Genomic DNA, 13,785 nt, shown 5'->3' on the forward strand with positions numbered 1-13,785 from the left:
CTAGTGACAAGAATTTTGAGATTATCAAATATTATGCAATGCAAACGTAACATAAATTCCCATACCATTTCTGAAGAATGAGGTCAGCTTATGGTATTAAGTGTGACATTCTTTTTTGGCAGTATCAGAGCTTGAACTCAGGACCTTGCACTTGTGAGGCAGGCGTGGTGCCACTGAGCTAAATCCCTGGCCCAGTGTGACATTCTTGATACAATTCATGTCTTATATTTGTGGTTTGACACACCCTGTCTGAATATTTATAAAGTTATTTTCAGCCCCTAAGAACATCCATTCTGTTTTTCAGCTTCTCCAGTTGGCAACGGTTACATCAAGCCTCCAGTTCCACCTGCCTCCGGCACACACAAGGAGAAGGGGCCGCCAACCATGTTACCCATCAATGTGGACCCAGACAGCAAACCTGGAGAATATGTACTCAAGAGTTTATTTGTCAATTTCACCACCCAAGCTGAGCGCAAGATTCGCATCATTATGGCAGAGCCACTGGTGAGTGTGTGCCATGAATCCCACTTCTTTCTAAATTCATCTGTATGCTGAATTATGTAGGCCCTCCATATCCTAGGATTTCATATCCATGGAGCCAACCAAACTCAGATTGAAAATATTTGGAAAAAATAATTGCATCGGTACTAAATATGTACTTACCTGTTTTGGTCATTATTCCCTAAATAATGCAGTATAGCAACTATTTACATAGCATTTGTATTATGTTAGGTATTATATGTCAACTAGATGATTTTAAAGTGCATAGGAGGATATGCACAGGTCCAGTGCTCATACTCTGCCATTTAATACAAAGATCTTGAGCATTTGTACATTTTTTTTTCTTTCTGGTACCAGGAATTGAATTCAGGACCTTGTGCTTGCCAGGCAGGCACAGCGGCACTGAGCTACTATTTGAAAGATATGATCTTGAACAAATCTCCAGAGGATGACTATATGCTGGGCTTTACCATCCCAGCAAAGGATGGATTACTAATCCCCTGCTTTCCAAAGGGTACTTTTTCTAAATCATAGGTTTAAAAAGATACTAGTTTGGTTTCCTGGTTACAGGGGGAAAAATTGTGAGAATTTTAAAACAATCATTAGCACATAAAATTTAGTAGCATGCTTCATTGCTACATTTAGGACAATAAACATCATCTAACAGGAACTATTAATAATAGAAAAATTGTGTGTCTCAGCTATGTATATTTACTGCAAACAAAATTTTTTGTCCTGGAGTTAAAGTAAGTGAGAAAAAAAAAAAATCATTGTTGTTCAAGTGGCTGTCTCAACTTCCACGGTGAGAACATAAGGTTCTCAGAACCATGTTGTCAGAGGAAGTGTTTTGGTAAGTCATTCAGAAACCCCCACTTCCATCTTCTGAAAATTGGAAGACAAATTCTTGACTTTCTTACCTTTAGACCCCTTATTAGACAGATGATGCCCTTGGACTTCAGTGTCTTTCTCTGCAGATGCTTAGACTGGAAATTAAAGTGTAGGAGAGCCTTATGTTAATTGCTTTAACAGTGCTTTGAGAGCACTGAATCTTGAAAGGACAATCAGGAAGGAAGAAAGTGCAACGGGAAGGTTCAGATTACTTGTTTTCTGACCTTGGTTGGGCCACACACAATAAGAGAGAAGGAAAGGAATTCAGAGTGACGCAGCTGTTTCTATGAAGCAAGGCTTTGTACCTCCTGTGAGGATACTGGAGCAGTGTAAAGATAATCAGAATTTGCTTTGTGGAATCATGGTTGAAAATGATTAAGGGCAATTTTTCTGAGTCCATAGCACAGATCTCTGAAAATATGTAACAGACGATGTACAACATCCTCTGTTAAAATGACCTATATAAAACAATCACATCTTAAAGTTTAGAAATAAGAATTCAAGAATGTTAAATGTATTTACCTGAAAGTTACAAACTTTCCACTTTAAAGTTTTTATTAAATCAACAAAGACTATCTTTATGAATTGTTTTAATAAAATACTATTCATTTATTTAAAATCTATGGTTATGGGAATTTTTTTCTTGGTTTTATGATTTCAGTTTGCCTACATTTGTTCCTTAGTACAGTATCTTTTTTTCATTCACTCATGTTTTTATGTTTTTACTACCCTAACTATTCATAGTAGCCATCATGGAGTACTGACTGTGTGCCAGGCACTGTGCTTAATTTACTCTTTACAATGACCTTAGGTCACATCTCATTATGGTTGAGAAAATAGCATAGAGAAGGTTAAATTTTTGCTGAAGGTCACACCTTTGTTGATTTGTACTCAGCCTGGGAGATGTCAGAGCCCACTCTGAACTGCAGTAACTGCATTCTGTGTTCAGTCTCTGCATATTATCTTTAAGCAAAGGTATCTTCAGGCCCTCCTGTGACTTGAGTCAGCCAAGTCAAATATCCAAATTCCCACTGCTAAGAACAGTCAGATCCCTAGCTGAAGCAGCTAGACCCCTGTCCCTGGTAGAGGGAGGAACCTGCCTTGGGATCAGAAGAGTATGGGGAGTTTAGGGAGGACACAGTGGTAAAACACAGTGAAGTTTCTTTTAACTCCTTAACTCAGAGAAATGCCAAAAAATGCAAGGTTAAAGCTCTCTGAATTTGTGTATTCTTATGAATGTTCAGAGGAACCCAGGAGTTTTACAAAACCCGGAAGTTGTACAAAAGTTACACAAAAGAGATGATTCTTTTTGAACTATCCATGTTTCCAAGATAATAATTTACATACTGTCCTGAGATATACCTGATGTTTTTAGCAAAAGAAATACATGTAATCAGTTTTTACTTTTTATAAAAAGAGACTGTTCCCCTTTTATTTTTTCCCACAGATATAAACTTCCATAACGTATACATTTCTTGCCTACTGAAAAATGCTTGGTAATTTTTATCCCTATATTTGCTTACTTATAGGATAATAACTATAAATGGATTCTGATTATTATCACTTGATTCTAAAAGTATGAATGTGCATGTGTCATTCTGTCCTGTGGCCATAGCAAGAGGTGTTTTTTTGTTGTTTGGTTTCAATGGGGCTTGGGATGGAACCATATGCTAGTGCCTCCTAGGCAAGTGTTCTGCCACTGAGCTATACTCCCAGCCTTAGAGGTATTACTTTTTATGTATATAGAGTACATTTAAATGGAATTCTATTAAATGTCCCTTTCTATTTCTTTTCCCTATTTAGCCTCTTTTAGCAAGATATTGAATCTTTTGAAACCCTGAATTTATGTGTTTGTATTAAACCACAAAATTGTATTATCATTTTCCTTAATACAACTTGACGTGACAAAGATAATTTTCAAAAATTCAGAAGTATAGATTTCTTATTTTGTGAACTGTGAAGGAACCTGTATTTCTGTTTTGTTTTGTTTTGTTTTTGTGGTACCACTAATGGAACTCAGGACCTTGCACTTGCGAGGCAGGCGCGCGGCACCACTGAGCTAAATCCCTTGCCCTGTTTTGTTTTGTTTTTGACAACAGAGTCTCACTGCGTAGTGCAGGCTGTCCTTGAACTCATTATGTAGCCCAGGCTAGCCTGGAACTCACTGTGATCCTCATACCTCAGCTTCCCAAGTCCTGGGATTATAAGCATATGCACCACCAGGCCTGACTTGCTTCATCTTTAAAAGTTTGACTCAGAACTTAGAATCAGGCCAACAGATTGTGTGCAGTAGATTATCCATCCACCACATCAAATTAAAGTTTGAAGTTTTATTTATGACTTAAGTGGTGAATCTTAATGGGTAAAGGGGGCAGGAAATAAATATGTCCTATCAGATTCAAATTTTAGCTCTTTTTCTTTATAAATATCTTTGTAAACATCTTGTACTTTGTACCCAAAAGATGCTCAGGTCATATTCATTAGTATTTATGGATAAGTCAGTAGTTTTTATTGCTTCATGGGGACATTTGATAGCCTTTAGTTTTGTTCACTCTTAACTACTATTTCACCTTTCCAAAATGTTCTAAACAAGTGCTCAGTTTGGCAGCACATATACAAAATGTTCTCAACAAGCTAAATGAGGTTATCTGTATCTTTTTAAATGTTTTATTTAAAAATATTAAAAGTATAGAAAGAGTCATGAGTTGTAAACAACTTAATCTTGTTCATCTCCACAGTCTTTTTTTGTGCCTAGTTTATCATTGATGATTCAGCTGGGAATACAACTTGAAGTTGATATACATTTGTTCTCCCTCTAGATTTTTGACATTGTATTTCACTGTGTTGTCTCTGTAATTGCCATTGAAAAATCTGTAGTTGATTTGTTACATGTGGATTTTTTTTCTGTTTTTTTGTCTTGGGTGTTGTGTGCTTTTGCTACACTGTTCTTGGATGTGGATTTTTTTTTATTTTCTTGTTAGAAACTCTTATACTTCTTGAATTGAGAATTCATATCTTTTATCAACTCTAGAAAATTATTGACAGTTACCTATATGAATATTGCCTTTTATCCAGCTTTTCCATTCTCTTTTTCTGGCATACCTGTTAGTCAGTTTTTGTACCTTTCATGTCACATCGCATGTCTTCTTACTCTTCTTTTATTATTGCTGCCACTTTGTTGCATTTTACTGCATTCTGAGTAATTTTCTTAAATTTGTCTTCTCTTAGGCTATGTCTAATCTGTTGTTTACCCTCCCATGGAGAATTTTAATTTTGGTGACTGTATTTGTCATTCCAAGAAATGCTGTTTTGTTCACTTTTTATGTGAACTAGTAAAAAAATATTTTTAAATGTGAAAGATTTAAGGTCTTGTTTTCATTGTATTTTGTTCCTTTGAGTTTATGACTTTCAATAACCATAAACATACATTTTCTACTTTATTTTAGAGAATTGTTCTACTATACCACTGTTTGTCAGCCTGTACTTTTTGTTTTTTTTTTTTTTTTTTTTTTTTTTTTTTTTTTTGGAGATAGGTTCTCACTTTGTAGTTCAGGCTGTCTCTGAACTCGCAACATAGTCCTGGCTGGCCTCAAACTTGCGGTGATCCTCCTGCCTCAGCCTCCTGAGTGTTGGAATTATAGCCAGGAACCTATACTTCTATTTCTTGTGTCTGATAACTTTTACCAGTAGTGCATTGCTTTTTTATGCAAAATTTCACTGCGAATTCTTTATTGGGGCATATTTTTCTGTGAGTCTTTCTCAAAGCCATTGTTGTGGGAGTATTTGACTTTGATTTTTTGCTCCTTTCTTTTGTCCCAGAGGTATTACTATTTAGGACCAAATACTGTATTGCTGTTTTGGCTTAGGAATTTCTTCCTCTTCTTTTTTTTTTTTGAGACAGGGTCTCACTATGTAGTTGAGACTGACCTGGAACTCACTATGTAGCACAAGCTGTTCTTGAACTCACAGCAATATCCTGCCTCGCGCCTAGCAGGAATTTCTTCTTTAGCAGTTGACATAAATGTAAACTCCTAACTCATATAAAACTTAGGCCTTAATTTCAAATTCTTGGGGAGGGATATTTTTCTTGTTTTTTAACATAGAGCCAGGTAGAAACCAAAGTAATAGCTTATCTTCTTGCTGTATCAGTGTATAGTTTATTCCATAGACTGTTATTTCATTGCTTAGACCAGACTTTGTCATCAAGCATTTTATTTTCAATGTCTCACTCCCCAAGGCCCTGAGCTTTGTTCTGTGTCTCCAAGTAGACAATAAAAAATGCCTCCGTGATAATGAGATAAACAGCACCTCCTGTAGACACTAGGCCACTTCACTCCCTCCAGCTATTCCTTTCCCTTTGCTTGTTTTATGAACTGATTTCAATATTTTCTTTTAAAAAGTTACATTGCATTCAGAATTAATTATATATGTATGTTTTTAATAGCAAAACATATATAATATTTATTTTCTAGATACTCTTCCAAGAATTGTATGTTTATTCCTTTTTTTCTCGTTGAGTTTATTGGTACATTTTAGGTATACAGTACAGTTATATTCATCATTGGGTTCTTGTACCTTTACATGACAGGTCTTGGTTCTCATTTTTTCCCCTTGTCCCTGCCCTCTCTTCACCCCTCCTCCCTCCCCCTTACAAACACTTCATTTCCATTTCTTCATTTTCTCATATTTTTCTTTCCCTTATTATTACTTTTCCCTACCCTTCCCACTTTCCCTACACCTTTAGCCCTTTTCTTCCTATTTCACACTGTCCATTATCTCATTAGGATCTTCTGTACTATTATAGTTTATTCACACCAGAGAAACTATTCAGCATTTACACATGTGACTTATTTATTTCACTTAGGAGTATATCCTCAATGTGTATCCATTTTCCTATGAATCAATCTAATTTCTCATTCTTTATGTATGTATTTTTGAACCCAGGGTACTCTACTACTGAGCTATAACCTGGCACTTTTTAAATTATATTTCTAATCAGTCTCTAAATTGTTCCATCTGTCCTCAGACTTGTGATCTTCCTGCCTCGACCTCCTGAGTAGCTGGGATTACATGCATACACTGCTATACCTGGCTTTTGCCTGTGTAATATATGGGCGAATTTTCTGCTACTTTGGTCTATTATCCTGCCTGAGTCCTCTGCATGATTGTTGGTCTGCTTCTTATGGAAAAGCAACAGTGGGCCTCTGTACCATGTGGCCCAAGTGCAATCAAAAGTTCCCATGTCAAGGTGGTGTCCCCAAGGAGAATAAAAGGGACAGTAAGGGAGGGAGTGGTCACCAACTCTTCCTCTGAGCCCTTCTGATGAATTGTCCCTAGATGCAGCCCTGTCCCTTATGTTTCTTGTTCAGAACCTTCATGGCACACTCTTTTTCCCTCCTTGATTTGGCCACAGCCTATCTTACTTCCACTGTGTAAACCCATCTGTCTTGCCTAGCGCCATGCATTTATGCGTCTGACCCCTCTTCCCAGACTGCCCCTCAGTTCCTCATCGTGCTCATCTGTCAGGGCCCATCTCATATACCCCTTACCTTAGTTCTTAATTTTTTCTCCATAGTTATGCCAATACAGACACACGCTCATATAAGTCTCTACTTCAGCAGAACTCCCTCGTTAATTCTTCATTACTATAGAGTAACCAGAATAGACAAGGTGAATGTTGCTTTACAAAATTTTCTACTATGTGTGTGGATACCTGACTGTAGGGTAAAATTATTTTTCATGAGGGGGTTCTTTAAATTGAAAAAACTTCTTGGTTATAAATTATTTAGACACAGTAGCTGTATCTCATGTATCTTGTCTGTCTCTCTGTGTGCCCTCCATGCCATGCACATGCATACACATGTATACTGACACACCCTGCTTTCTTGTTTAGGACTGTGCTTTACATACAGTAATGATAAATATTTTTTGACTACAGGAATGAATTAATATATGAATCAATGAATAAAATGTTAAAGTAGCATGAAAGGAGTGTCTTTTTTAGGAACCATGTGTTTCAAAGGTGATCCTGCCAACCCCTGCACTGATAGTAATGGATTTTGTTCTGTCCTTTGTACTTGGGAGATGAATGCCCTACCATGTGCTAAGTACAGGAGATATTGACTCCCAGCCTCCTGTCTTGGGGCATCTAAGGATGCCTGTTATTCATTGATATTGTTACCTGACCCACTCCCACCCAGCAATAGATGGAGAGGCTAAGATTGACTCTTAGCAGTCAGACTGAAGCTCAGCCTATATGCTCTCATTACCCATGAGTTTCTTTTTACCTAGCATTTGTCACTGTAATCACAGGCCATTACCTTCTCAACAGACTTTTCAAACTCCAGATTTATTACTCTGCCATAAAGAAGGATAAACTTGAGTGATTTGTAGGGAAAGGGATGCACCTTGAGATCATGATATTAAGTGAAATAAATTGGGCACACGGTGTAAATACTGCATTGTTTTTCTTGTGTGAGCAACCCAAAGGGTAGACGAGGGCATAATGGATGGCAGATTGTGGAAAGTAGGAAGAGCATATTCAAATGGAAAGGGGAACAAAGGAGGGGATGGGAGAGTGAAGGAAGAGAAAATAAAAAAATAATAGAAGGGAAAAGTGGAAACAGAGCTTTTGTAAATGGGAAGAAGCGTTGAGGAGAAGGGAGGGAATGGGGAAAAATCACGATGTATTATTTGCATCAAATTCCCTGTGATGAATGTGATCAACATTATGAGAAATATGTACTAATAAAAAACAAAGTTAAAAAAATTCTTAAACTTTTTCAAGATTTAGTTTTGATTTTGTGGACTGAATGAACAAAAGATATAAAGCTAAGGATGAGAACTTTCATTCAGATTGGTCTAAATTTGAATCTTGATTCCACTTGCTTAGTGTTGCATAGCCTTGGGCCAAAAGTTAGCCCCCTTCTTCCTGATTTGCAGAATGGGAGGAAGAGTACTTGGTTCATACAGTGGTTGATAGGCTCACAGGCAGCATGTGTGGAGTACCAGCCATAATCCCAAGCACACGCAGGTGCTTAGTTATCATCCTCATCGTGGAGCTGGGACAAACTCGCCAAATCTTGTATATTTCTCAGGAGTCAGCCACTCTTCATGTTTGTTCGAACAGAATGGAGGATTGAGCAGGGCAGTTGCCTGCCTGCTATTGCATTAATCAATACTGTCAGGTGCCCTCTGTGAATTTGGCCATGGCATCCAGGTACAGCTGAAGCTTCTGTAAGCTGATTCAGCTTGGGCCCTCAAGATACCTGTGCTTTGGGAGGTTACAAGCAAACAAATAAAAGCACATATGAAAAACAACATGCCCACCATTGCACTGCTTTTCCAGCAATATATTTGAGGCTTCCCAGGTGTGAATGGTGAAAATCAAAGCAGTAAAACCAGGGTTTAAATCCACCTTTGATGGCTTTCTGAGACTTTCAAACAGAACGTTTCCAAACTTCTTAAGAGGAGGAGTCTTAGGGACAAGTAGGAAAGGTATAATGCCAGGTCATGTTGGAAGGACAGGTGGCCCATGACATGCAAAGCCAAATACACAAAACAAGATCAAACAATTCCAGAAATTTCCAACTATGTTCCTCTGTTTGGCTCTTTTGTCCACTCTCTTTAATATAACGTGGTCAGTACGTGAGAAACTTGGGTTTTTTTGTCACAGCCCTATCGCCAATCTGTGCTTCTGGCAAAGTTATTTAAATATGATCCATCGTTGTTTTCACTTCCGTAAAATAAGAGCAGATAGGCAGCCTGTTTTAGCTCTAATGTGTATAACAAATGAAATAAAAGTATTTACTCTTGCATCTTTGGGTTTATATGTCATAGCTTATTGAAGCCACTCTGATTTATCTTCTGCTGTTCCTGTGAGGAGCTACAGTAGAATCTAAATTGGGGGTCGGGTCAGGGATTCCATCTGGACCTGTGGTCTATGAGTATAAAATGCCAACAGGGAGAAATTCTAACTCACCTCACAAAGAGGTAGAAAGAAAATAATGGAAGAAGGAAAAGATCTGTATGATCTCAAAAGAGGACAACACACTGAGCTTTCATGTCATCTTTGAGAAGACTAAGAGAGAATGAGAGAGCAGTGCTTATCTTCCTTTGACACCCTGGAATTTTTGAGGGGTGGGGGTTGTACCAAGTTTCAAACTCAGGACCTTGAGCTCCAGGTGAGTACAGCGCCACTGAACTATGTCCCCGGCCCCTCTTTACCCTGGAATTCAAAAGCAATTTTATAGGGGAAGATGTAATGAAATGGTGATTTTTTTTTCATTATAGGGATTACTTAAGCCTAGATAACCCCTTGCTTGCAGTGTACTTAATGAGCCAGATGCAGGTAGGGACTTTCAGAGGCTCTCCTTCTGCTGAGTTTGGAGCACAGTTGTGGGCTGGTGGACCTGGCGATAAGTCATTAGGATGCTACCAGTAGCATGCTGGAATGGAGGCTTAACAAAATAACACAACATGATCTAGTTTGGTTTGCTAACATGAAAGAAACAATGAAAAAAATTTTGTTTTAAAATAAGACTATAAGTAAACTAGAAATAACACAAAATATTTTCTTGAGGCTATAAAATCTTTGAAGAATCCAGGATGCCAAACTATTTCAACACAAGGCATGAATCTGTACTGAAATATGTTATAGTTTAAGACCTGTGTGAGCACTAGTTGTGGCCAGCTGGCCCCAACATTGAAAGGCAAGTAATTAGCTAATAACAGCATTACTGCACAATCATATTATTCCAGGTTCAGACTGTAACATTCGTTGACCTACCTCTGTTCTGGTCATAGTCTCAGGAGCAGATCTTCCTGGGTGCTGATGTTAGAGCTGACGTCAGGACATTCTCCAGCTCACCTAACATTACACAGGATACTGTAGAATTGTGACAATGGTGGCCCATCAGTAAGCTACGTGGGACCAGTGGTTCTAGTAGTTTTGATAAATTTGATTGTGGTTCTAAGTAAATGAGCTCTCTGGAAAGCAAAATAAAAACTTACCCCAGCTTCTTATTGTGACTTTAGACTGTATCCAGAGAGAGGTAGCAGACAGAGGTTAGGATACACTCTACTTAGAATTATAAAAGTCCTTTATTTGCTATAGATATGACTTAGTAGGGGAGCACTTGCCTACCATATGTGAGGCCCTGGGTTCAAACCCCAGAACTGCAAAAAATAAAACAAAAGTTTTTTTCTATACAAGAGTTTTTTTTAAACCCTAGAACCATAGAGAGCTTAAACATTCATTCATATTCTTGCATTTCACCCTTCAGATGCCTGTTTTGTCTGCAGACTTGAAGATAACAAAACATTCAATCCTTTCATCTAAAACCCTTTTTAATATTTATGCAATTTGTGAATTGAAAAATCTTACTTTACTGAAGGAAGAATAACTACCTCTAAGTTTGGATCTCTATATCATTATATAATGGAGTATCGTAAAATCAATTATAATTAATCATGTTCCCAGTCCTATAACCATTCACTAACCTCAACCATGGTATATTTCCTATAATATTTTATCATATCCAAGTTCACAAGTTAGTTTTTTTCTGCGCCATTGTATATACCAATCACCCTGTACTAAGCAAACATTACATATCTGTTGACTAATGATGTATAAATAGCAGAAATGCCAGCAGTAATGTCTCTTTTCCTGTGGACTCAAGTCTGCTTCCCTGGAGGACAATTGGCTAGAGTTTACGGCCAAACCCCTCTTTAAACAGAGGTGGCCTGGCTTCAACAAACCTAATACAGAGAATACAAAGAGATTAAAAATCATTTCTGGATTTAGCTCCTTGTTGAGTATAGTGATAGAAATCAAAGTAATACTGTCCAGAAAGGAGACCAAGAAACCCTGCAGGTCAGATAGGGGGTATTTTTATCACACTTAACAAAATACTGGCTTATTTTTAAATTGTAAATTAATAAATAGCTTTTAAAATAGCTGGTCCTTAGTGACACAATGTAGCCTGGCTCCTCCCTTATTTAACATGTGAAGATATTCTCTAGAAACTCAAAAACTCGCCCTAACCTAGAAACAAATTATCATTAATAGCTAAAATCGGAGATAATTGTTAGAAGGTTTAATTTAGTGGCTAAATAATGGTCTTTCAGATGAACTCATAAACTTGCTTTTTTCTCTACACAGTCCAACTCAAAATTTGTTTCTCTTATTATGAATATGCTTGGAATCATGTAGATGAAAAGCACTTCTTTTAAGCTCCTAAATGGAACTTTTCAGCTATGAAATGAAATTTAATGCACCACTATAGTCCAGTTGAACCATATAGCAAATCAACCATGTGAAAAGTATCCTAAAGTAATAAAAAATCAAAGGGCTTTTTACTTCAAATTAATAGTATGCAATTCAATTCATCCATGGGGAAAGTCACAATTTTTATGTCCAGTGACATTATAGGGAAATTATCCAAGTTCTTTTCAAGACTGTAAAACTGTGTGAAGGCTATTCTGCAAGTTGTTTTTGGTCTAGTTTTCTCTGATTATATCCTTTTCACTACATAGACGTAATTTTTACACAAATAGATCATTTGAAAATATGTCATGTTTTATAGTGACAGAAAATATCAATAAAAATGCGTGGTATGATAATAACACAGGGAATAGGGGTGTCAGTGGTGAGCACTTGCCTCACATACACGACACTACTTCCATGCCCTGCACTACCAAAAAATAAATAAAAGTAAATTATATAGTACTGAATCTTGAATCCCCCTTTAGTATTGCTGTGTTCTTACGCATTTTGCATTTTGACATTCTAAAAATCATCGGTACAATTTTATAGGCAGAAGCAATTTTTACTGTTGCGTTGTAGCAGTGTTAACTATCACACATTTTCAGTTACACAGGTCATGCTAACAATGAGAAGTCTTATGTTTTATTAGGTACTTTTTATTGTTACATTTATATCTAGTATTTTCTGACTTTAAGATTTCTTAAACTAGAGTATTCCATTTGTTGATGCTTCCTGATAGCTTTGGAGATTTCTACCAGATTCGTAAGTTATAATCACATAAGTCAAAGGGAAGAAGGCTGGAATGTTCAGGGAGGCTTTGTCCATAAGATCCATCCCTGAGGAGTACAAACATTTAAGGTAAAAGATTAGCCTGTGAGGGATACAAGGAAGGAATGCGTAACAGAACAGGAAGAGGGAGAGGGGGAGTGATCCAAGTGGAAAGAAAAGGGGGGTTATTCATAGGATTTCATTGTAGCTGAAGATCCACGAAGAAAAGTACTGAAAAATGGCCACGAGATTTACTGTTTGGAAAAATCACCAGAGCCTCTAGGGAGACCATTTTTAGTGGTGAGAGAACATCAGATTGCAGTGGTTGAAGAAAGAGTAGAGAAACAAGGGAAGCCAGACTGCAGACATTCACTGGAGAATTGAGCAGGAGAAGGATGCAAAGAAAGCAGCAGCCAGAGGTGGGTCTACCATCAAGGAAAGCACCACAGTGAAATGCATGAAATATATCAATTGCTGGGAGAAAGATAGGGATAGAGGGTGAGAATGAAGGCAAGAAGCCATGAGGAGCTAGTTGGTGCACCAAGATCCCTGAGGAGGCTGGAAGAGATCCACTTCACATAGCATGCACAGCTAGAGAGGTACATTAGGACCAATAAAACTGAAAATAGAACAAGTAACTCAAACAAAGAAGTAAAGGTTGCAACTCATATTTTATGATAGCTGTTTTAGCTAAAAGAAAAAAAAATGCTTATGAGAGCAGCTCTTTGGTTCAATTAAAACGATTAACTTTGTAGCCAAATTTCATAGAAATTTCCCCTCCACTGTTCAAATAATGATTTGTGCTTATGACTGTTAAATTTGGCAGAGAAATAGGGACCATTGAAAAGAGCAAAGCCAGCTAGAAAAGGACAGATTATCTCAAGAGTTTTCAGTTTTTTAAAAAAGTGCCAAAAATGTCTTAACAGATTTGGACCTACCGTCACATTTTACATCATAGTATCCTGTACAGTATCTTACCTGCACCTTACACTTCTTTGAAATCGTACTGTTTGTGTCACTGTCTCCATCCTGAGTTTTCCCCCCAGTGTTATGGGTAACAATAAGAATATATTGTTTTGCTTATGGAAACCCATTTTACTGAGTGGAATAAAAGGAAAATAGTTTTGTCAGTTTCTTAAGCACTTTGCCGCCATAGATCTGCAAAGCTTTTAACTACTGCTCTACTAGGAAATTAAGATATTGTAAGTGTATTCCATTTTTACCTGTGGACAAACTGATGCAGGCAGCAAAGGGGCACAGCCTTTCACCTGAAGTTCCATGATCATGCAGACAATGATCGTGACCAGAGTACATCTTCAGAATGAGTCACAGCCCTGAGTCCCTGACTGTCCATCATGCCA

At 37.5% G+C, this 13,785-nt stretch overlaps 1 protein-coding gene across 6 annotated transcripts in view; it reads left to right on the forward strand.

Moving 5' to 3' along the window:
- Positions 1 to 13,785, forward strand: part of Fry (FRY microtubule binding protein) — a 353,736-nt gene that overhangs the window by 139,403 nt on the left and 200,548 nt on the right. For all 6 annotated transcript variants that reach the window (XM_010623889.3, XM_010623892.3, XM_010623891.3 and 3 more), the window contains one exon: positions 305 to 504. In XM_010623889.3, coding sequence (XP_010622191.1) covers positions 305 to 504 — 200 coding nt within the window. The remainder of the gene's footprint in view (positions 1 to 304; positions 505 to 13,785) is intronic.

Source organism: Fukomys damarensis, unplaced genomic scaffold (assembly GCF_012274545.1).
Source record: "Fukomys damarensis isolate Sample0158 unplaced genomic scaffold, DMR_v1.0_HiC HiC_scaffold_38, whole genome shotgun sequence".
NCBI lineage: Eukaryota > Metazoa > Chordata > Mammalia > Rodentia > Bathyergidae > Fukomys > Fukomys damarensis.